Below are 24,842 nucleotides of genomic sequence, written 5' to 3'. Positions count from 1 at the left end.
GCAGACATTTAAGCTTCTGAGCTGGTGTTCAGAAGCAGTAACATGGTGACAATAATCCCGGTATTGTCTACGCTTGGCAGGAAAATAGTGCAAAACTGAGTTGTAGGGCAGCATGGGACTGCTCTTAACTGTAGACTTAGTTTTCTATAGAGTGGTAAAGTATTTTGGCAGTATAAATATAAGAAAAATATTAATTAGTTTTTCCTTTTTGTTTCTTTTAGGACTCCTCCAGGATGGTTTCAAGCAGGTATAAAAGGTATGAGATCATTGTACACAGCAAATTTCTTTACATGTGTAGTTCTGCCAGAAATAAAGCTGATTAAATGGATGCTTGTAGTAGAGATCATTGTGCTGCTACTGTAGATAGATAGCTTGATTTTTGGGGTAAGGACCTGAAAGGTGCAGCAAACTTAACCAAACCCCTTTACTATGTCACTATTTTCAAATAAATTTAGCTAGTATTCTACTGGGACCAACTAGTGCAGAATACTTTCCCAAGCAAGTGTCTAAATTGGCACATTGCCTAGGAGCCAGTATTTTCACAGTTAATTCATGAACCACCCTATTCTGAAGTTTAATAAAAGAAAATAATGTTGTTGCTCTCCACAGTTATACTGGAAGAAATTTCTATGGTGTTGTCATACTACTGTCCATACAACTGTCTCAATTGTAGCAGATGCTGCCCACATGTAGCATGTCCTGTTTGTTATTTGTTTGTCTTTGAGTCAAGAAAGTAATGACTCTGGTCAATACTCCAGTTTTTTAGTCAGAAAAATATTTCAGAAGCCTTTGATGCACCTGACCAGTGTGTGAAATATTTTCCCATGTGGAATTAGTACCAACACAGCTATAACAACTATTAGGAAAATGTTATGGTAACATGGGGTCTAAAACACGTCAACTGAAGCAAGACATTTTTGTAAACGTATTTTTATTTGATACATGGATGCATTCTCTTTTAGATATCTATCTATCTATCTTTTAGGGGTGTGTGTGTGTGTGTATATACATCTATATATATCTATCTCGTGGTTGTAGAAGAAAGTGCGAAGAGCACCTACCAATTATCTAGTCGTCACTGGTGTATTTTCCACCCTCAAACTTGTTGTATAGAATCGTAGAATGGGTTGAGTTGGAATGGACCTTGAAGAACATCTAGTCCAGCCTCCCTGCCATGGGCAGGGACACTTTCCACTAAAATAGATTGCTCACAGCCCCATCCAACATGGCCTTGAACAATTAGAGGGAGGGAGCATCCACAGCTTCTCTGGGTAACCTGTTCTCTAGTCTCACCTCCCTCATTGTAAAAAATAATAACCTATCCTGTTATGCTTTAGCTTTCCTAGCATGGTGCTGCTGTGTTTTATATTTATATTACTGGGTTCTTGTAAACTTAGTTGAGTGATGCTTTTTATTGTTGTAGGGTTTTTTTTTTAAATCACTTTGTCACTGCAGAATGGATGGACTTATTGTCACAACCTTAATAACTGTATAATTTCATGATTCATTTCTTATTAATCAAGCACATTTTAGTTCAGTCTTCACTTCCTCTTTGGTTCCCATGCAGACGTTTATTGCTTTTTGTATCTGCTGAATACTTAGTCGTGTGTGTCATACTTTTGTAGCTTTTCATAAACATTATCTCTGTTCACATGCTCTCTATACTCACTCACTTGCAAAAAGTTGGTTGTGCGTGGGGGAGTAATAAATAGAAGTTTTCACAACCACATTTGTAGCTTATTTGAAAATAAGCTAATTCGTCTGATTGGCATTGCAAAAACAGGAAGCACCAATGCTAGAAAATGCTAAATAAGACTTGGTTGTTGTCATGGTTTGAGCAGGCCCAAAATCCAATTCTGATTCCTAGCCCCCCACCCACATCTCAACCCCATGTGAGATGGGTTTTCCAGACAAAAACACGAGACTCAATATGGGGGAAGGAATATATTACAAAGACTATACAAATAAATAAATACTATAATACACTGCATACAATCTTAACTCTATATCTATCTCTACCATGACAGTAATATTTACAATGGGCCAAATCTCTTCTCCCTCCAAATAAAAGTCCAGGAGAGAAGAAGAAGAAAAGACCCCTTCCAGTCTCTGAGCAACAGGTGTCTCTCTAGGCAGCAGGCTTTCTTCTTCTCTTTCAGGCAGCAGTTGCAGCTGGATCCTTGCCAATACACACGAGGGGGGTCTCCAAGCCCCTCTCGGCCCTCCGTCTTCAAAACGGGGGTCTTTCCGTGGACTACGTAACCCCAGACAAGGTCGTTCCACCACGGTCATATCACGAAGCACGGGGGTCTTCGTGACAGTCTGGTATCTTCAGGGGAAATCAAGCCCCTTCACAGAGCTTCTGTGCTCTGCCCCAAAGATGGCTGCCAGCTTCTCTGAAGCTGCAGCAAGGAGGGGGGAGGGAAGCCCAAGGTCACCCCCTCCACACACATTCCTTTGGCCATCCTGGCTGAGCTCTCAGGAGGCCGGAGCTTCTTAGCTCCTCTCTGTAGTGCATACTGCACTTTAGGACTCCACTCAGTCCACCACCCCTTCCTCTTTCTCAGAGGGGTCTCTAGCGAGTTTGGGGGTTTTGGTTTGTCCAGTTCTTACCCTCCGAAACTCTCTTCCTGCCGCTGGCTCGGGTCTCTTGTCCTGCTTTCTGCTGCTGGCTCTTTTCGTTTCCTCAGACAACTCTGTGTCTGCTTCAGTTGCATACCGGCATCTGCTGCTTCTCTTGGTTCTTATCAGTTGGCTCTTTGCCACTGCTCTTCGGACACTGCTGTTCTGCTGCTGCTCCGTCGCTGCTCCCAGCGTCTCCCACTTCTATTTACAGGGAAGAAACTCCCCCAGCTCCTAGCTACAGGCACTCAGTCCAGTCTGACACTGTTCCGAGTCCCTGCAGCCCCCAACCGGGGCTGGGGGGGGGGGCAGAGGCCCCCAAGGGGCCGGAGCCCCTTCTCCTCGTGGCTCACCACAACATGGCCACCTCTTCTTCTTACCACAAGTACTACTGCTTCTCTTCCGGTCTCCAGAGATATGTTTATATTTTGCAGGAGCACTGATTGGGTCAAGCCCCAAGGGTCACCACCCCCTGGGGGTTACCACTTTCAGCTTCAGGGGGAAACTTGGTTCAAACCACTACAGTTGTGCAGTCTTCCCTCAATCAGCTTTAGTTATATGTGAGATTGTGCTGGTTTAAAAGTTAACCAGCAGGGGAAAATGAACTCAATTCAAAAGAGAGATTTATAAGTCAGAATAACAATTTATTAAAATAATACGATAAGTACAATTATACAGACAGATAATTGGTTTTAACCCGCAAAACCCAAATGTATAACCCAGCACCCTGGGGTATGAACAAAAGTGGTGTACCTTGGCCCACCCCCAAGTCCAAAGCAAAGGGAGAGGGGATAAACCTGCTGGTGGGAGAGCTGCTACAGTCTGGTCAGAAGTGGTGATTGCAGTCCAGTTGAGGGTGGTGGTCTCAGTCTGGTTGAAGGCAGTGGTCTGCAGTCTTCCTCTGGATCCCATGAGAGGTGGCAGGGTTCCCAAACTCCCAGTTATATACTCTCCAGTTCAGACGGGAGTGCTCAGTCCCTCCCTCAGAGTAGGGAATTCCATAAAAGGGCATGATAATGCTCAGTTCCTCCCTCAGAGAGGGGAATTCCATAAAAGGGCATCAGAGCGGGGAATTCCATAAAAGGGTATGAGGACAGGAACATCCCCCCACCTTGCAGGCCTCCACTGACAACAGTTTCTGGGGAAATGGCATGGAAGGCTGTAGAATACACAGTTTTGGGTTGCACCCATCCAGTGATGAATTGGTCCCAGCCGTTCTAACCAGGACAGGGATGTAAGGTCATTGTCAACTTTCCCCCTCAGGACTGGCATCACATTCAGGAGGAATCCGACTTGCTGCGAGCTGCTGTTCAATATTTTATGTATGTTGCCATCTATCTTACTTGTTGCACAGTCTTGAAACTTCATGTCGAAAGCAAAGGATTATTTTCTGCTGTCAGCCCAGTGCCTAGTGCTCACAAATACTCAGTGGGGTTTATTCTAATTGTACTTCTTGAGGCATACAATGCCCACTGTGATTAGAGTCAATAGTATCTACTTAATTTTCCTCTATATTTGAAAATTTTTACCTCCCCTGAAGTAATTTTTCACTTAAGGGTACTTAAAGTGTGTCTCCCAGTGGCTTCACTTTCTGGTGTGAATGCTAAAGGAGTCAGGACCAGAGTTGTTCTGGGCTTGTTTGCCCCTTCCAACATCTGCAGTAAGTGAAGGTCTTACAGAAAGTAGCCTTCTCTACAGTAATTCTTATCCAAATCACTCAGACCCCACTGAAGTCCCAAATACAGTTAGAAGTCCTTTGGAAACAGAAAATGCCATTCTGTGATTACACCTAGAACTGGACTATTGGTGCATGAAGGCTGAATGGAGATCAGAAGCTGCTTCAAGGCTCAAATACCTTGAGCTTAATATGCTTTTAACAGTTTTGGATGTACTTCCTTAGGTTTTCAAAGCAAATTGTGAGAGCAAAGCACGTTCTCACATAGGGACAACCCTTTCAGATCCCATTTGAAACTGTTACTTGCATTACTCTGACAGCAGGTGGTCAGTACTTTGTGGGAGAGAGTTTGTTGGTAGACTTTATAGACATTTGATAGCAAAAATAGAAATATGTTTTCCTAAAATTTTGTGTTCTGTTATAGACTCTCTTTCCCGTTGAAAGAATGAATTATTTTTCAGAAATTTTCAGGTTGTTTTTTTCCATCTTTACTGCTCCTGCTTCTTCATTTTTTGCCTTCTCTCTCTTCCCCTGTTGTTCCTCATCAAACATGACATTTCTTCATCTCAGCATTTTTCTTCACTTTGCTGGTTTCTATTTTCTAGCCCAGCTACATACCCTTTCCTTTCTCTCCCCCTTTTCTCTTACATCCTTACATTTAATCACTGAGGTTCTAGTCTTCTGTTTGTTATTTTTCTGATTACTTGCTTTTTTTTTTTCTGTTTTGTCTCTGTCCTCTTCTGCCTTCCAGTCCTGGGTTACTGATACCATTCCTGGCTTCCAATACCTTTCTTTTGCCTTTCCACATAGCTGTTCTCATTTTTTACAGTTGGGCTTGATGATCCTAGAGGTTTTTTTTCAACCTCAGCAGTTCTATGATTGTGTCTGCATTGAGATACCCAGCCTCCTGTACCTAACAAAAGAAGAGAGACTTAAGAGCAGAGAAGTTTCTGTGATGTGTGTTCTCATAGAATCATTGTTTTCTCAATATGTTGCAGGACTCAAGGAATTGCACAGATTTTACACTACCTATTTAATCAGACACACTGGCTACTTTGCCTTATATGGATGCAGCAATCCATGGTTGAACATTTATATGACATTGCTGGGAAACCCTTTTCACTGAGTGTCCATTGACTGGAAGACATGTTTACATACGAACTCTGCTGGCTGCTGTGTGTTATTCTTCTGTTCTGGCTGACGTGGACAAACTGAACTTGTCTCCTCATGCACTTAAAAGTTTGTGATGAGGATCTTAGTCTATAACTGTAGTTTGTCTTTTGAATTTACTTCAGAAGTTTTCACACACCCTAAAAGTTTGTGAAGGGGTTCCTTTGTAGTTGCATGATAACCCACGTAAAATATTTTCAAAAGAAAGTGATGGTTTTGTTGTGATCTGGAGTGATACTGTGAGGTCTATTAAAAGGATGACCAGAATCTGCAAGGTCATGCTGACATGAAGGCCACAGGATGTGCATGAGAGTATTTGGGAGCTGTGATCAGCTGTGTGTCCTAACTGTGAGCTTCATGTGTTAAAATGTGTAGTTATACTTCAGTTGTAACGGCCCATATCAACTTTGTTTTCTTTCATTTTTCTCTAAGCTTTTCTTAATGAGATATGCCTCATTTTAGCCATTCCGAACTACTGTTCCTGAAACTGGGTCTGCCAGTTTTTGCCCTGCTTTGTGAATTATTTTAAAGCACCAAGCACATTGCCATTAGTAAGAATGGTTTTCTGATTTGCTATCAGTATAGTTGGTGTTATCACTGATTTCTCAAACAGGAGAATGACAGTGTGTTCTGTTTATTGAAATATCTGAGTGTAATCTGCATGTAAACATGAATTGTGTTTCTGTTGCATTCTGTGAACCGAAAAGCTTGTTTGCAAGTAGCAGTAAATCAAGATATGTATGTGGGCAGAGGAATATTTTTATAAGCACAGAGAATTTGTTTTAGCAGTTTACTTTTAAGATTGTCTACTAGCTTTCAAACCAGCTTAGTTTCTTTTTAAAAAATTGTAAAGAAAACCTTGCAGATCAAGATTTAAAATAACTCAGAAGATTTTTGCATGGTTCCTGGATCAGACAGATCAGCTGGATCAGTTTACAGAAAGAGATTAAAATCTCTTAGTGGTTCAGGGGTGTATTCCCTCTGTAAGTTTGTTTATTAGTGGAAATGAATACAATATAGTATGCTTTTATGGCTTCCAGTCAAAATGTCAGAGAGGACTTTTTCCCCCTCTTCTAGGATAGTACAGCATGTTAACCTGGATCCCTAGAGCTAGAACTGTTTAGCACTAATTTCAGAAGACTACATTGTATTCAAGTTTAGCATTCATGCAAGAGTTGAAAAATAAATGGGGAAGAAGAGACCATAAGAAGAGAAGAAGGCAGTGCTTCAGAGCATTAGTCAAAGGGGCTCTGAAGGAAATGTTTGAGCACTGCTGAAATTATCCTGCTCAGTGTTTTTTAGGTAACTATAAAACTAAAACTATAACAATTTACATTCCATCACACTAACCTTGGTCTCACTAATTCAAAAAAACCACAGCTGCAAAATACTGTTTCATAAAGCTATGCCCAGACTTGCCTGCTTCCTGTGTTTGGGAATTTTGCAGCAAGGGCTGGCTGTGGAAGCATTGTCTCATCTAGCTTGTTACATTAGAATCACTACTGTGTAGATATGAACAGTGTATTTTAGACAGGGGTCACTCAAGATGCTTTTCTTGACTTTTCTAGCCCCACTTGAATCAATGCTGATGTTATAAGGAGGCAAAAGACTTAGGTTTTATTTCTGCAGAAGATTTGCATGGTCTAAGTTGTACTAGCTGAACTTCTCACTGCCTGTTGTGCCAGTGCTCATGCAGCTGGACAAGGTACCACTTCAAGAAGCCAGTGTGGCTGAAAGTTGATGGCTTCCTTTTGCTTGTCTGCTGGAGTGCTGCATCAGCCCCTTGAGTGGTTTCACACTCACCTGAAGGCCAGAGTAAGGGAAAAATGGAGCAGACTAGGAACATGCAGCTTTAGAGAAGACAAGACTTCTTTTCCTTAGCTCAACTCTGAAAGCCACAAATTTGGCTTAAGCAGTAACCAAAGTCCAAGATGGCCTACTTAGAAAAAATTGTCCTTTGCTGCTTCTTCCAAAGAATCTGTTAGCAACTGACTCAATTGCAGAGACATAAATAATTAGGCGTTTTCAAATCAAGTATAGTTACAAGATTCTGGCAATAAAAATAAACCTGTAGTAATTGAACATGTTGTAGTTGAAATACAGTTTTGACAGGGTGATTTTAATTGGATGAAATGGCAAATTGGACAGTGCTTCAGGAAGACATTGAGAGAATCAAAGAGGCATTGGAAGGAGCAAGATTTGTTTCACCTTTCTGTAATAATGCTTTAAAACCTACCTCTGTGAATAACTGATTTTACTCTAAAGGAAATAACTAGAAACATTTTTCCAAAACAGAATTTCTGTTTCTGTGTAAGAGTAGTCAAACTGCAATGAGAGTTGATTTTGCTATATGGTTTTTATTTAAGTACAACCAGAAGAAACCCTTTAGAAATATATTTATATATCTGTATCTAATCTACAGGTATAATTCCACAGACTCATCTTTGGTGGTGGTGGTTAATAGGTATTTTCTCTTAGTAGAGAGACACCAAGTTCAGTGATACTGTTATTCTAGTCAGCAGTGCCCTGGCAGCCAGGAGAGCCAACCGTGTCCTGGGGGGCATCAGGCAAAGCATCGCCAGCCAGTCAAGGGGATTGTCCTGCTCTGCTCTGACCTAGTGTGGCCTCACCTTTCAATATTGTGGCAGTTTGGAGTGCCAGAATGTAAAAAAGACATTAAGCTATAAGAGAGTGTCCAAAGGAGGGCCATGAGGATGGTGAAGGGCCTTCGGGGAAACTGTATGAGGAGTGCCTGAGGTCACTTGGTCTGTTCAACCTGGAGAAGAGGAGACTGAGGGGAGATCTCATTGCAGTCTTCCAACATCCCCACGAGGGGAAGAGCAGGGGCAGGCACTGATCTCTTCTCTGTGGTCACCAGTGACAGGACCCAAGGGAATGGCCTGAAGTTGAGTCAGGGGAGGTTTAGATTGGATATTAGAAAAAGGTTTTTCACCCAGAGGGTGTTTGGGCACTGGAACAGGTTCCCCAGGGCAGGGGTCACAGCACCAAACCTGACAGAGTTCAAGAAGCATTTTGACAACACTCTCAGGCACATCCCATGCCTTGGGATGTCCTATCCAGGGCCAGGAGTTGGAGTCAGCGGTCGTGATGGGTCCCTTCCAATGCAGCATATTCTATGATTTTATGACTGTTTCACATTTAATGCTCATAAAGTGACGTATCTGAAGACTAAAATTCCATTCTTTGTGAAAGATATGCCTGTTGTGTCCTGGATGGTACATTTTTTGCCACTGCTGTGTACTAGACATTGGTTATAACAGCACAAATAATGAACTTTTTATCTGTCACATTCCATGTGTTAGATTATGGGCTGATGCCTCCTTAAATGTTTTTTTAAATCCCATTTCCTATAATTCTTCCTGATATGTCATTTGTACATGCTGACAGTGAAAAAAAATGCGTTCAGTAGGGTGTCTGCTGCCTGGTGGAATAGGTGAGGAAATTTCTGGGTGTGAATTTCAGGGAAAATACTGAAAAATTAAGGCATTTTCTGTATTAATGAAACCCTTCCTGTCTAGGTATTCCTTCTTCTCATCTTTGTGTAGGAGCTTCTGCCAATATCATTTGCTAGAGCTGAGTTGAGGTACTCCAATATGTTGACAATAGGGTCAATTTTTGAGTGATGAAAAATTGAGCCTTTTTTTTGTGTGATCTGTCCTTTAGACATTAACAGAATACAACTACACATCTTTTAGATGTGTATAATCTAGTATAATCTAGAATTTATAGAGTTAAGCTAAAATATTTCTCATGTTGTGTTGTAACATGCATATCCGGTCCTAGAAACGTTTTTTGAAAAATCTCCTGGATGAAGAATAAACAGTGCTAAATATGGTAATAACATTAAGCTACAAAATTCCTTACAATTGTGTCAGTGTGCCTTGGAAACTTCACACATACTAGAGCAAAAGAATATTTATATCCATGAAAAGACATGCCTTTGCTTTTGATTTGCACTATATCCATCTAAATCTGCACGTGGTCAGCAGAGGTTTTCTAAAGTTATGAAATGCAAAACTGTTAAATGAACGCATTAATCATATATTCTTCTCTGTTTTAAAGAAAATGTTATAGGGATGCTTGTAGTTCTTTTCATTCTTTTCCTAAGTGCTCTAGAAAACCATTGTATACATACTTCAGCTGTGTGATTTTGCAGAATCACAGGCTGAGTGAAGTTGGAAGGGACCTCTGAGGGGAATCTTGTCCATGTCCAGTCCTCTATTCATGCAGGGGCACCTAGAGCTGGTTTTTGAGGACAATCTCCATGTGGCTTTTGAGTTCCCTGGTGAAGATAGAAGAGGAGATTGTTTGTTTGTTTTTTTTGGTCTTCAGCAGTTTGGCTGTTTATTTTCAAAGTCTAAGAAGTACAGTTTTAGTGAATTGGAGAGGGAAAGATCAGTATCTCTACCTGTTCCCAGGGCACTCTGTTCTGTTGTTCTTCATTTTTCAGTAGGTTCTGCATTGAAGGTAAGTAATATTACTATTAGGAAGAAAATAGCTATGGGAAGAGCACTGTTAGTTTTGTGAGTGAAAATGGTTGACTTCTTATACATATTTTTAAATTAGCACTGGTTTTGTATATAGCAACCATAGTGGAGTACAGGCCAAATCCAAGTTCCTGAAAAGTCAGTTGATATTCTTCTTATGTTTTGGACATGTACTTGTTTCTCATCCTTTATGGATGCTTGGTTTAAAACTTTACTCTTGGAAATAAAGTTTTTAGCTTGGTTTTTAATGTGCACAGTTCATGAGATTTTAAAAGTAAGATAGGATAAGTATGTATTTAAAGTCAATTACCCATGGGGATGAGAGCTGTATTATCCAAATATTCGAATCTCTGAGGCAGCGAATTTAGTGAGTTCTCAGCCACACGTTTTCTGCAGTTTATTAGACTGACCTGTTGAGTGCTCTGGAAAGCAGTTTTGTTACTGCTACCATTTCCATTTTGTTGAATGTATAAATAGGTATCTGCTTTGCTCTTTGACTTTCATAGCACAGCTAATGCACCAGAAGATGACGCTCCAAATAGATATTCACGAACAGAGAGGACAACTTACAGCAGATACAGCAGGGATGCAAATTCTTCTGGCAGTTCTCTACCAAGTAACACTTTGGAAAAGAGGATTGAGGAACTTGAAAGGGTGAGTGCCAACTAACCTCTCCATGGCATACATCTGAAATAAAGTACTTTCAAAAGTCCGCGGGGAAATTTACAAGTAAAATACATAGAAATAATGCTAAATGCTTGAAGTACAGATAGTTATGTCTATAAAAATGTATAAAGAGTCAGACTGACTGAGAAAAATGTGAACTTTCAAATCATGGATGTTTAGTTTTCATTTGGTATGTAAGTGAGAAATAGTTGAGGTAAAGATAACAGAGCCAGCAGTGCTCTACGTATTTCTCTTTCGTACCTCATGACACGCCAATGAAGAACAAATATCTTGAGGGAAGAAGGGGCTCACTGGCTGTTCAGAAAATTAGCAAGCTGGTTTCTGATCTACTTATGGATTTGGATTTTTTTAATGTATCAAAATATTATAAAATTTATTGCTATCCAGTTGTTAAAGTTTTAAACATTTAAAATACATATTTAAAACAGTTTTCATTATTTCAGATTAACTTTATGCAAACAGTTTTGGGAAAATGGAGTAATGTTAAAGCTGAGTTTTTCATCTAAGGCAGTATTTTGCTAAATGATGTCATCTGTGTAATTTATTACTGGCTTTTCTGTCTTCCTCTGAAGTAGATTTTTTTGTGGGTAACTTGCCAAATATTCTTGAATTGTATGGATCAAAGTTACTAAGTAAACACAATTTGAATAGGTGTTGGAAAGGGTGAAAATAAACTGTATTTTGTAGAAATTACTGTTTTTTTAAGACTTGAGGAACTGTGATTTGAGTGAAGTACACCATAACCCTCCCTTCTAAATCAGCTTCTTTCTGAAATACTTAAATTGCCACTAACATGAAAAATAGAGGAAGATTTGAGGGCTGTCTTTCAGTATCCTGAATCCTGACTTACTGAATTCCTAATGGACATTTTAATTTTTTCTCACATTCAGGCCCAGAGATCTAACATTTAGTCTTCCTTCCTTGCTAATGGTAGTTAAAAAAAACCCAACAAACAAAAACCCAAAACCCAACCATAAATAAGGCTAAGCCTCCCAGTATAAGAAATTTGGAAGCTCATACTTTACATTTACTTCTTCTGTTCTGGGCCCCTATCCAATTTTGGGTTCATGCTTAAGTTAAATATTAATTAAAACATTATCATTTGAATCAGATATCACACAGATTTGCTGTGGGTAAAATATTATCTTGGACGTTTCTTTAGCTACTTAAAATGTAAAAGGACTTGCAAGATGTGGGTTTGACTTGCTGTAGGAAAGGAATTATAACTAAGTGTGTGTGGGTTCTTCTTTCTTTGTTTTAAATGGTATTAAACTTTAAACTGTCTCTTAAAATAAAAATAGCATTTCCAGCTTCATTGAGTATTCTGGTTTTAGGAACTTGCAAAGGAAAGACAGGAAAATGCAAGATTAATGAAGATGACGCAGGACAAAGAGGAACTAATTGGAAAGCTGAAGGAAGAAATTGATTTATTAAACAGAGTAAGCAAATACTTTCTTATGCGGTTCTTTAGAAAGAGGGGATAAAAGTCTCTGCATTCTCTATTCCGTTCTTCAGGCACCTGCATCCACTGGGTGGAGTGTCAGGGGTCTTTTGTATTGCACAGATCTCAAGAGGCATGTCGTAAGTTATATTTTTTTCCAGGTAACTTGTGTTTGTCATGATTAACTTCTCTGAGTTCTGTGTTATTGGAGTGCTTGATTTTGTTGTTACTCTAAGTGTTCATAGAGTAAGGTTATAAAAGCAAAAGCACTTGACTGTCTCTTCTTTCCAGATTCAGTATGTAGAATACCAAGAAACAATTAAGTTGAGGTTTTGACAATTTTCTCAATAAATTGTTAACTCAGGACTTTTTCAAAGTAATTAGAAATTTAATTTCATTTTAGTCAGCTTTTAATTACTACTACTAATTTAGATTCTCTTAAAAAGACTTGGGAGCAAGTTTTTTATATTCTGACACATATTCTCATACTCTTTATAGTTGATCCCACGTAAAAGCAGAACAAGTCAGAAGGCAGGACACCTGAGGTAGCATCAGTCAGGCAAGGTATGAAGGCAGGAAAAGAGGGGGTTAGAAGAGTGAGATGCTTGGAAATGGAACAGGATGAGAAATTTAAAAGTTGATGAAAAAAGTTGCCCCGATTTTAAGGGCAAACAGAAATTCTTTTGTAGAGTGGATTAGTGACCTCATCTTGCATTTCCTGGCTGAGGTGTGGAGCCTGGATGTACGAGGGATATATGCATCTTCTAGTCCAGTGCAGATATGGCTTTGGTCAATGCAGCAGTGAAGGGAGGCAATAACTCTGCATGAACAATGTCAAAATTTCATTTTGCATCTCTTCATCTGTGGCAAAGAAGGACAGCATTCACAAGTTTGCAAACTAATCTAAGAATGAATGGAGATTATTCTGAAACATATATTTTGGGTTTTTTATGAAGAAAGTTGCAGATTAGTCTGTAGGATAAACGAGGTATTGCTTGTTTTGGAGAGATTTCTATTTTATGTGAGGCATTGGTCTTCATGCTGTTTTTTCATTCTGCAAAGAATCTGTCACATCTAAGATTATGACATTATTACAGTCAAGGCAGGTGCTTGTTCCTTCTACATAATGGATGGCAAAGCTATTTAATACGGTTAGTCACATCCTACTTCCTGCCTCAAAGGTCAGAAAGAACAAATCAAAATAACCTAAATCACTGAAATCTTGCGGTTTAGGACTATGACAGAGGTTTGCTGTTCCAGAAACAATGTTATTTTTTTCTGCTGTATTTGAAGTATGATGTCCTAAATTAAATCCATGAAGTATCTAACTAGAAACCGTCTTTGAACATTTGTAGTAAAGTCAGGCAGTGTCTGTGCCTTGCCTGTGTTAAGGACAGTGACAATTTCTGCTTGTTACATGAATGTAAACATTAAACAGAATATAGTCCTTTCAAAAACCACTTTATTTTATACCATGACTAAAATTGTACCTTTCCATGAGATCTACAAAGCCATCTTTTTGATGCTTTCTTGGTAGATACTTTTAAATGCAGAAGAGGATGGATTTTTTTTTTTTCCTCCATGAGGTCAGCATTCTTCATAGCTTTAACACTATCTGTTTGCTTCATTGAGTGCAAGTTATTTATGTCCATATCTCTTCGGCTTTCCTTAATGATCAAAAAGCTGCCGTTTGACTTTGTGACCAGCATAATTTGTCTTTTCTAAAAAGTTTGAACCCATGTCTCAAGTGATGCTTCCATTAAAACAGATTCAGCTTTACTTTCTTGTTTATTAACTCTTGGATTTATGTTTGCTTCTATATTGGCTATCCATCTGGATTTGGAAAGAGAAAAGCCGTAGAAATACTGCGTCATTCTGATGATAGAAAGTTATGGAAGTTAATAGGACAGTTATATTTACTTCAGGTTTATTATCATAACTGAGAACACGAGAGCCACCACTTGGACATCCATATATTCTTTGTGGAGTGTTACTCTGTAGACCTATCACCAGGTTTGGATGCTTTACGTGGAAGAACAGTTGTAATCTTCAGCCTTCTGTTCAGATAGAAGGATGTTCTGAGGGCTAAACTTACCCTAGGGAGCTTATGCGGAGATCTCTTTAAAAAATTTTGCTTGTAGGCAACCTAAATAGGGGTGTCTAAATTTGAACATCTACATGTTCACGGTATTTCTCCAGCTTTTCTGTTCATCAAAATATATAGTTATTGCATGTTGAGATGCATGGGTATGGAAAGAATTTCATGTCAAAGATTCTAAATAACTTCTTAAAAAGCCATTTTACTGCATAGCTTTCTGACTGCTCAGTCCATATTAAAGATATGCTCTTTCTACAAGTTTCAGTCAGTTGATAACCATGGATGCATCTTTGATTGTCTAAGACCTTGTGTTGCAACTGAAAAACTGTTTTTCCAAGAATCCTGAGCTGCATTTATATTGAGGAACAGAAAAGGCTTTCTGCCACAAATGGCATTCCCTCGTTCCATTCCATTAGACATTAAAAGTATGTCTGCCATGTTCTTTGTAAGAAAGGGGTAATTGCTTCATTAAAACCTCAAATGTCTGAAGAGGAAGGCATCTCAAACTATTTAAATATTTGTAGGCAAAGTTCAACTGTTGACTAGTTTACACTTAGTCATCTCTGACCTCAGTAAGATGTCATTGTAGTTAAAAGTGTGTTTGGAGAGGGTCTGTCAATGAGGATTTACAGTCCAGTTAGTGTCAGTTGTGTGGTTATTGGTTCTTTTGGTATGTGAAGTCCAAGCTTTCCTGCTATTGCATCTTTTTTTGCTAATAAGCATAAATTAGTGGTGTAATTTTGAATAAGAAACTTGGAACTTCAAAGTGGCAAAATCCCCTGCATCTCTCAGCCCATTGTTTCTGTAGGTATTTAAACTGCAGCAGTTATTTTTCCTGGCTCATATTCAAGAGTCTCTTACTTGTAGTAATCTTTGGAATGTTATTTTTGCAGCATAAGCACTTCACAAACTTCTAATTTTTTTTTTGAGTCAGTTGCGGTATTTTAAACAGAGGGTCTTTAGGTAAGCTTTGATTGAGGCATCCAATGGCTAGGTTAACAAGTTCAAATAAAGTATTCTGTATATCAAACTAAAAAAAAACCCAAACCACACATTTTATTGAAAATGTGTTGTCTCTTCTATCTGATTATTGATCTGAATTGCATGAAAGAGGATATAAAGTGTGTTTCTTTATATTAAACTGTATTTTTAGCATCAAAACTTTGCATATTTTGTTGTTTAAGCCACTTGTATCTGTTGTGTTGGAGTGGTCAAATGCTTTTCCTGGAAGTCATTCATACTGTGATGCAGCATTACTTCTGTGAAGCAAAGAGGAATTTCTGCTAGTGATTTCTTGATTCCGCATTAGAAAAACAATAAAGGCATTGCAGAGGTATTGTGGTATGGATTTTGGCTTCACAAACTGGAGAGGCTTTTAAAAATGATTATACCAATTAAACACATCATCTCTAGTGTGCACTTCTGGAATGACCTCACTAAAAAGAAATAAGAAACTAGGCTTCATGTGTCAAATGCTACTTAACAACTTAAAGAGACAAGAGAAAGAAAATCTTTTACTACTTAAAGCAACAGGAGGGTTTTGCAGACTAGAATGAAGAGACATTAAGATTTCCAATGAGAATTCTGGTTCTTTTTCCTTTGCCTATCATTAGTTTTTCTCCTTAGAGTGCTGTTCTTGACACCACTCTTCTGCTTTTCTTTCTTTGTTTTGTTCACGTTCTGTTTCTTCCATGTGTTTTTTTATAGAATAAAACTACTTTTGCTCAAGTAATACTTGCACTAAGCAACCATTTTCACTGGTTTTCAGTTTAAAGGCTTGAAAAGACTTGGTAGGAAGTGAAGAAGTAAAATGGGAACTGGATAAAAATGGTAATTGGTGGAAAAGAGACAAACATTTGGGGTGAAAGCAATCTATTTAGAGCGCTCATTATTACTGTGTGTGCTGTTGGGTCTTCAGCAGTTTAGACAGAAGTTACAAAATCCATTTTAATTTTTTTCACAGAAAACAAAAATGGACAGGCAGATCTGTTTCTGAAAATATTGTTAGTTAATTAAAAAACACAAAGCAGATCTTCTTGCAGTAATAACCAGTGATGTGTATATGTGAGTGGGATAACTGCAGACAAGCACAGTCTGGGAGAGCAGAGGCAATAGCTGAGTAATACACTCTCTGTGTATGCCAGAAAAATAATCACACCCATCCTATTTTGGTTTCTTTATTCATTAATTCCTGCTGTAGCTTTAGTTTGAATGTATTTCTATTTAAAGGTGCTTGTATATGGGAATATAATATTAATATTTTGTGATTACAGTAGCACTTGGAAGCTGGCCAGTTTTAACAGTTGCAAGGGTACCTACTGTGACACTAATTCTTCCCTACCCCATCTTCTTCATGTCAGAGCTCAGATGCTAAATTCCTACTGCTACTAACTGAGAGTTTGTTTATGTTCTGGGAAATGTTTATTCTTCTTTTTTCTTGCACAGGACCTAGATGATATAGAAGATGAAAATGAACAGTTGAAACAAGAAAATAAAACCCTCTTAAAAGTTGTTGGACAGCTGACAAGGTAGAAGATTCAGACCTCAATGAGGAAAGATTTAAAAACTACTGATTGAACATTAAGGTCAATGTAGTAATACTTCCTGTGTGTTGCAGTATGTTATAATAACTGTTTGTATATTTATTGTTAGGAAACCAGATGAATGTTTATTTTCATAGTACTTTCCTTGTTCAATGAAATGACACAAAATTTGGGGTATATTTTTAGCTTTCTTTTCACATAAGCATAATTAAACTTTTTGATGTATTTCAAAATATTAAGTTCAAAAATATTTGGGTTTTGTATCTTCAGATTACATCTGCATAAATTACAGTAATTTAAAATTCATAGCACCAAGATCACTTTCAATCCATGTGGGTGTATATTTTTTAAATGAATGGAAGCAATACATATAAACTTTGTTTACAGAGATCCAAAATATATATTTTGGGAAAAGCTTCCTTTTTTGTTTAAACAGCTGTAAAGTGGATGCCTTATTACTGATGTATAACATTTTGCAGATTGATGACTTGCTCTAGAACTCTTGTATGTTGAAGTTTTTTTTACTGTATCTGAAAAATTGACAATAGTGGAGAGTAGCAATTTTTTTTCTGTGTTTAACAGTATTCTGTCAGGAGGGGAAGGTTTTATTGAAAAAAAAAAAAAAGCAAACACAGAACACCAAAAAGTCAAGTAAATCACCTCTGGTATCAGCATTAATAAGTTCTTAGAATCATATTGAAGTTGTGCACTGCAGTTCATTTTATAGCTTTTGCTTTAGCAATGAAATGCAAGTTTGCAGTCAGTTTGTTTGCTGTGTTGAGAATTCAGACAAAGCCTGGAGCTTTCATTTTAGCAGACACTTTTGCAATACTCTCCTGCTTAAAGCTGACATCTTAAAATTTGTAGTGATCATAACCAATATGAGGTTTTTTATTTTTTTTTTTTTAAGCTGGGTGAAAGTTTTTGTACATAACAAAAGTAGAGGGGCAGACTAGTGATTCATGCCTTTCTGAAACATCAAATGGTATAAAGACCCCCTTTTTATCCTTGATTTTAAACTAACAAGGTGTTTAAAAAGTACCTGGTTAGATGTTACAATCCAGTTATGACTGTACTTAATCTTCTGTAACACGATAGCAGACAAAATTTTCATTAGACTTTAACCACAGACCTCAATTAACAACTCTCTTCTTAAAATTTTTGTTAGACTGAAATTTTTTTGTACTTTGTCATCTTAATACAGCACATTTTTCATTCTGGATCAGATTAAATGTACATGTCCTTTGAGTGAGGACACTAGAAATAAAAATGTTTCAAAGAGTCCAGGTTTTTCTTGACAGTACTGAAGTTTGGTGTCAGAAAGTTACATGAATATAGTTCTCGTTACCTTAAAACTTCAAGGCAACGTTAAAATATAACAATATAGCAATATTGTTATATTTTTATATATATGATATATATAACAATCACCTTTTCAGATTTGCCAGTTGTTTTCATATTGTGTATTTAATGACTGTTTCTTAAATTTAAAATCCAGCTATTATTATTATGCCTTGGATTGTTTTGGATATAGGATAGGTTATTTTGCATTTGTGCGTTCTGATGAGGAAGAACTTTTTCAAAGCTTTAAAATATTTTTCAAGACACTTACAGTCCAGGATGCCTCGATGTTTTCCTTCACAGTGGATGAGATCCCATGGGACATCATTTGACACCTTTACTCAGGCAGTCAAATGGTATGAGGGTTTGTATAGGCCCTAGAATATACACTAATGAGTATTGTTTGTAATATTACTGAAACAGTAAGAAGTCCCTCAATTTAAGTTTCATGAAATTGAAAATTTCAAGTAATAAAAAAGTCAGTTGAGATGTATGCCTTTTGAATAAATATGAAACTTTCTCTGGAAGAACATCTGATTTCCTTCTCTATTTACTAGGTAGGAAATAGACACACTGATGTACAGCATAGGATGTCAAACATATTGAAGCAACATTTAGGATTTACTGCAGAACACACAGATAGCAATATGAAGTTGTAAATGAGATATTTTGTAAACTGTGTTTTATATACATTTTAAACCAAAGAAAAATAACAACAAAACATAAACAAGAGTTACTTGTCTTCATATTATCTCTTTTTGGTTTGCATGTGTGTTGACTAAAAATTAGCAGCAGTAATGCCAAAATTAGAATTATTTATTTTACGTCGGACATACAACTGACAGAAGTATTTGGCAGAAATGCTTCTGATACCCTACCTTGAAGAGACACTAGCAAGGGAAGTTTGCAAATATTTGAAACCAGTATAATTCTCTGGCAGAACATGTGAACAAAACCATTGTGAACTCACACATCAAGTGTCTCAGGACCTTATTGTTGCTGTGTATTATTATACAAATCTAAAACTCTTCATTGTTTTAAAAGTTCCTGCAAATTGTATCGTGAAGCATAACACTTCTGCTGACAGTTTGGAAGATTTAGAGGGCTTTTTTGGGAAGAAAGTATGTCAATAACAATTCATTATCACTCTCGTGAGAAATTTAGTAGATTCTAGGAAAAACTGTGTTATATAGAATGTCAGTGATTGTGTAGTTGTTACTTGCCATTGTCCTTTTATTTCAGTAGGATACCTTTAGAGTCAAGCTCAAACATAGGATATGGTTTTATCCCAGGTGATTTTTATCCCAGGTGTTAAGTTACTCCCTTACTAGCAATTCACTAACCCATGGCCAGTCCAACATCTCCATTGTTCTCAATTCTGTAATTTAAAAGCAGAGAGACTGATGGAAGTGGGAACCCATGTCTCTTGGGAAGGTTATATGATTCCTGAATGACTCTGGTGTTAGCATACCTAGGCTAAGTTAATTTACTAGGGGTCTTCTCTTGGTGGGTGAGGGGGGAGGATGTTACTATGCAGTATTAAGTGAATGGGTAAGTCTCTTGGAGATTTCTGAACTTTCGTGTCTTAAAATTCATGCCAAACTGCTTAGGTCAACCATGTGTGTTTCTGGGTAACCAGAGTAATCTAGGAAATCTAAACAGGAAAGTACTCTCATTGACTAAAGCAAATAAGAGAAAATTATTTTCATGATACTTTACTATGAACATCACATAATTCCTATTTTGATAATGCACAATGGTGGTTCTGTTATGGTCATATACTGTTGTACAGAAAAACAGAACTACATGCAGAACTGTAGGTTAAAATTGTCCAGAAATATTTTTATCATTGATAATATGCACTAATGGTTGAGGGATTTATTCCCTAAAACAGAATTTCAACCATATTTAGAAACTGGTGAGTTTTATAATGAAATTAAAATGTCTCTCTCTTCATTTTTCAAATAATATCAAGTGTTTCTTAATATGTATATTAACTGAAAGTTAATATACAGTTGATATTTACAAATGAGTGTTTTTTCTATCTTTAAAGCAAAACTTTGCATGGTTAATTTCCAGATTTGTATTGACACAATTGGAGATTAATTCTGTTGTATATTGGCTCTAACTTTGAGCGGTAGAATGAGAAAAGAGGATAACAAGAAATAAATCAGTGACTTCCAAAGTGGGAAATACAACCTAATTAAGGATTTTTTTTTATTATCCAGCTGTACTGAGATTTAGCCGTGGAAAGATTTGTGACTGGCGTAAGCACTACAAAAGATATAGTGGTTTTTGTATGTCAAAAACAACTGATAAACCCACATCAAAGCTCTTTTCAACTTGTATCATATCATTACACCTTGGAAACCTGCAACCCTAAGAGATACCAAAAGGAGTATTGGAGATCAAATTTCTTATTAACATTTTGCTGGGAGAGCAGAGTTACACTGCCTCCAGACGTTTTATGGTTTTCTGTATGTTCTCTATGGCTATTTTCAGCTTGAATTGCAACAAATCAATATTAGTAGCCAAAAGTAAAGGTAATTAATTACTGGAAAACAAATACCTGATTAATAAATAAGGATACCATTACTGAGTGTTAGTATTTCTCGGACTGCAGACCTCTTATGAAGATGTCAGTTGAGTCTCTTCATGTGCATCAGTATTAACAATCATAAACATCTGATGTTTTTAATAAGAAACAACTGTTTCAGTTGGAGAAATTGCCACTGCAATCCATGACTTCGTTAAGTACTTGTAGCTGCTGAGACTAGGGAGGTGAGGATTATACTTAAAAATTTTGTTAAAAGGGAAACAAATTAGTTCTGGATCTTGTAATTTAACTTGATCTAGAAGTTCACTACAGATCTGTTCCATGACAGTCTGTCTGGCGTAAGTACCTGCAGAAGGTATTGACACCAGCAATTTTAGAAGCATTTCTACTTCTGTTATCAAGCATTCCTTTAGGACTACCTAAATATATCCAGGACAAAAAGAGCATTGGTGTGTATATAACTGATGATCTTCCAAGTATGTTGACTTACTGCAGCAAATCTCTGTCAACTGTTTCTCCTTATACTGTAGCATGTGTTTATTACCTTGTTAATTTAATCCTTTTGCTTTTATTTCTGTATTTCTAATGTAACTGTTCTTGTTCAGGGCTAGTTGTGATTTTTTCTATTCTGGAAGACTTGTGATAGTTGAGTTTTCCTCTGAAAATAGTCTCGCAGTGCGGAGTAATTTAAAAAAAATATCCGTTTTGTGCATTTAGAAAGTTTAAGCGTCATTAAGCTATAAATAACTGAATATCCATTTAAGTTTTGAGCATTGACTAGCTGTGGTGATACTTGTGGTATCAAATTAAAAATGATGCTGAGATTCTTAGTATTGCAGGTAAAATATACATGTTTAATCTAATAATAAAGAATGTGTGCCTTTTTCCAAATAAAACAAAATTCTTTTTAATCCAGGCTGACTACTTATTGTCTTTAAAGGAGAATTAATATTGTCTGTCTAAAATTCTGACTGGATTAGTCACCCATACTGGGAAGCTCCCAGCCTGAACTGCTAGAATTAGTTTACGTTCACATTTGAGTTTTCAAATGTGAATGTGTTTGGAGACACATGAGAGTAATCTGCATATTCACACTGTAGTAATTGTCTGCTTCAGGAATGTAGTGAGTATCCTTCCATCTGTTAGATGGAAGTGATCCTTTCCCCTACTTCATAGTAGAAGTATAACCATTCCCAGGAAAAGGAAGGATGCTACAGTGCAATTTCTGTACTAATGAAGTGAATTGATTTAACTTGATTTAACTTTTGAAAGTTCTGTATAAATACACGTTCTCTTCTCCTGCAGAGGTCATTCTCTTCTCAAGCAGAATCATTAAAGACAACCTCCTTTTCATTCATAGCTGTAGACTGCACATAAAGAGGACAAGTGAATGATCGGTAAACATCAGAGAGATTACTGTATATATCACAGTTCATCCTAAAGTTTATAATGTTGTTGTTTTACAACAACTTGAAACATAAATACCACAAGCAACCATGCATTCAACACCACGGTTACTTTATGGATAAGACATTATGAGCATTTTCACTTAGTAAATTTAAAATATTAGGTGAATTTTGTTTATATTCAGTTGACTTCCTTTATGAAATCACAGTGGCTTTTAGATTTTGTTTTAAAATACAAAAGTATGTCCTTCCTCAGTTTTTGGCTTTGGCATTTGAGATTTCTCAGTCTTGCTGGGAAATTTTAGCTCCAAGTACACAAGTGTCTGTTCTGTGCTCCTCCTTTAGTCATTGGATTTGCCATACAATAGCTACCTGATCTTAGCACGTGGTTTGTTTTCCCATGGATGTTCTAATTTTTCTCTTGCAGCCCATCTCTTCCTTTCTTTTTTTGTGATTTTGGTGTCTTCTTCTCTTATTCTTCTAGAAACCTAAAGTGGTATCTGTGAAGTGTAGCAGTGTCCATAAATCTACTTGCTGGATACTTTTCCTTTCTTAAACAGACCTCAAATATTTATGTGAAAAAATTTTCTCATACGGTGAAGAATTACACTGAGAAACATACTGCTGCTGGAAGTTGCTTTGGGACACCAAGAGCTTACCAGGGGTTTGAGAGGGATTGAATATTGACAGGATATTGAGACAATCTGATGCACTTGTTGTACCATAAAAAGTTCTGTTAGTCTCCAACTGTTAAAAGTGAAACCTTGTAGGAATATCACATATATCCATGATGTATGGAAAGCATTCGGACAGGAGCCAGGAAACAGGATACACATCCTTCTGATGTGTATCTAATAGTCCCAAAATAGCACAATTCTCTATGGAGGTCTAGTAGATTTCCACCTAAATCTACAGGTTTGTAGCTGGGAGATTCCTGTCTGGCAGCCGACACCCCTTCGCATGTGGAAACTGATGCCTACATTTCTCTTGACATTCCTTGAGCAGGAAGGTCTAATTCAATAGCCGTAGTCTCGCGCTGGTATCTTGGGAGAGATTTCTGTTTAAGCAAAATTGACCTGCAAATTCTGGATCCACTCAAGACATTTGAAGTAGTATTATGCATTTGACATATTTTATAATTGATTAGGAAATGGGTGACATCTTTTATACCACATAAAAAGAGAATGTTTTATTTTCTTAAGCAATGTCAAGTCCCCCAGTCCTTTTCTTAAAGTGAAAGTTGCTACCTCCAGAAGACTTTTTTTCAACACCTTTAAATTGGTTTCATTTTATAGTCTGACGAGGGTCCTCACCTCAGCAAACCCAGAACTTCCAGGCCATCTTTTTACAAGCACTGGAAGTTAAAATGTCTTTGGAAGAGTTCTAGGAGCAGATTTGAACGTTAAGCACTTAAAAGAAGACTGTAAGTCCTTGTTTTCTTTTGGGCTTTGAGAAGCCTGGTCTAGTGGAAGGCATCCCTTTGCATGACAAGGGAGAGTGGAACTAGATAATCTTTAAGGTTCCTTCTAACTCAAACCATTCTGTTATTCTTCATTGAAGAAAATCTGGCTAAAAAGACAACACCCAGGAGTGTTTCGGAGTGACTGCCTTGGTAGTCATTGATGGGCTTCTTAGGGAACACAATTGTCACTGCAGGCTGAAGTCCTGCAAGTATAGCAAAGAATAGCAGCAAAGTTCTAGAAATGTCTTACTTGCATTTTCTAGTAGTTTGGGCCAAATGGTGTAAAAAACATGGTTAGTAATAAGTGATGGGATTATAGTGGATGTTGCTAATGAAGGAGTAGGAAAAGTGTTACTTTTTTAATCTGTATTTTAGACTTTTGTTAAGAAATCTTTCTGCGATTATAATTGTTGAGAGGTTGAACAGTGAACTTTGGCAATAATTGTGCGTAAGTTTTAGAAAGAAACTTTGAGGTAAGAAGTGCCATCTTTGGTTTCTTTGATGCCTTTGAGTCTTCGGTATTGTTTTGTGGTAAAACTCTTTTACAGATAACAAAAGATGAAAGCCTTATCTGTACTGCAGAGATAATCCAAGTCTACATTGATTTTTAATCAATATGCTGTAAGTGTTAAAGAATATTAAATAACATAGGAATCAAACTTTGTTTTCAGATCTAGAATTTCTTTAATAGGGGAGGCAATGAAAACGTATGCATATTTTCTGGTAAACAGAAATGCTGTTGAAAATGAAGAGGTTTTATGATTGATTGTCTCATTGTTGACCTCTTTAGATGTTATGGCTAATAAAACCCGTGCTTTCTGAAATAGCAAAAGGATGCACTTAAAATGTGGCAGCAACAAAAATGAGAATGTAATCTCCTCTTAGTATTTAGAATGGGAACTCAAGCAATTTTTATGGGTTTTCCTTGGTGAAATTACCTGAAGATATTTAGGTATTACAGGCTCATTCAACAAGCTATTGCATAATCTCATACAACAAAGTAAATTAACTATTGCCCTTTTTTTGTATCAAAGTATTTTCTAAGAACCCTATAGCAAAGTTTAAAACAAAAGCAATGTTTTTCTCTTACACCAGATTATATTTTAGAAATCTGGAGCTTGATAATTGGCATCTTGACACTTTCTCCATTAGTATTTATCTCTGGAAATCAAATTTTGTAGACCGATAGCCTGGGGAATGAAATCTTTGTTTTTCTCTCAGAAGTGTTAATCTCTGCTTTTGCCTGAAGGCTCGTTATAACAATGATATATTTTAGAGAGTTTAAAATTTTGATCGCAACAGTGTATGTGTGTTTACAGCCAGCTACCAATT

General features: G+C 37.2%; 1 protein-coding gene across 1 annotated transcript in view; it reads left to right on the top strand.

Annotated features, from left to right (window-relative positions):
• The window catches only part of PAWR (pro-apoptotic WT1 regulator), an 81,401-nt gene extending 60,721 nt beyond the window's left edge, over positions 1–20,680 (top strand). The window contains exons 3-6 of the mRNA XM_027679773.1: positions 222–256; positions 10,482–10,629; positions 11,997–12,101; positions 16,647–20,680. Coding sequence (XP_027535574.1) covers positions 222–256; positions 10,482–10,629; positions 11,997–12,101; positions 16,647–16,733 — 375 coding nt within the window. The 3' untranslated portion in view covers positions 16,734–20,680. The remainder of the gene's footprint in view (positions 1–221; positions 257–10,481; positions 10,630–11,996; positions 12,102–16,646) is intronic.
• The last annotated feature ends 4,162 nt before the right edge of the window (positions 20,681–24,842 follow it).

This window comes from Neopelma chrysocephalum, unplaced genomic scaffold, assembly GCF_003984885.1.
Source record: "Neopelma chrysocephalum unplaced genomic scaffold, ASM398488v2 Primary Assembly neopelma1_59, whole genome shotgun sequence".
Taxonomy (NCBI): Eukaryota; Metazoa; Chordata; class Aves; order Passeriformes; family Pipridae; genus Neopelma; species Neopelma chrysocephalum.
This window is presented reverse-complemented; position numbering and strand designations above follow the sequence as displayed.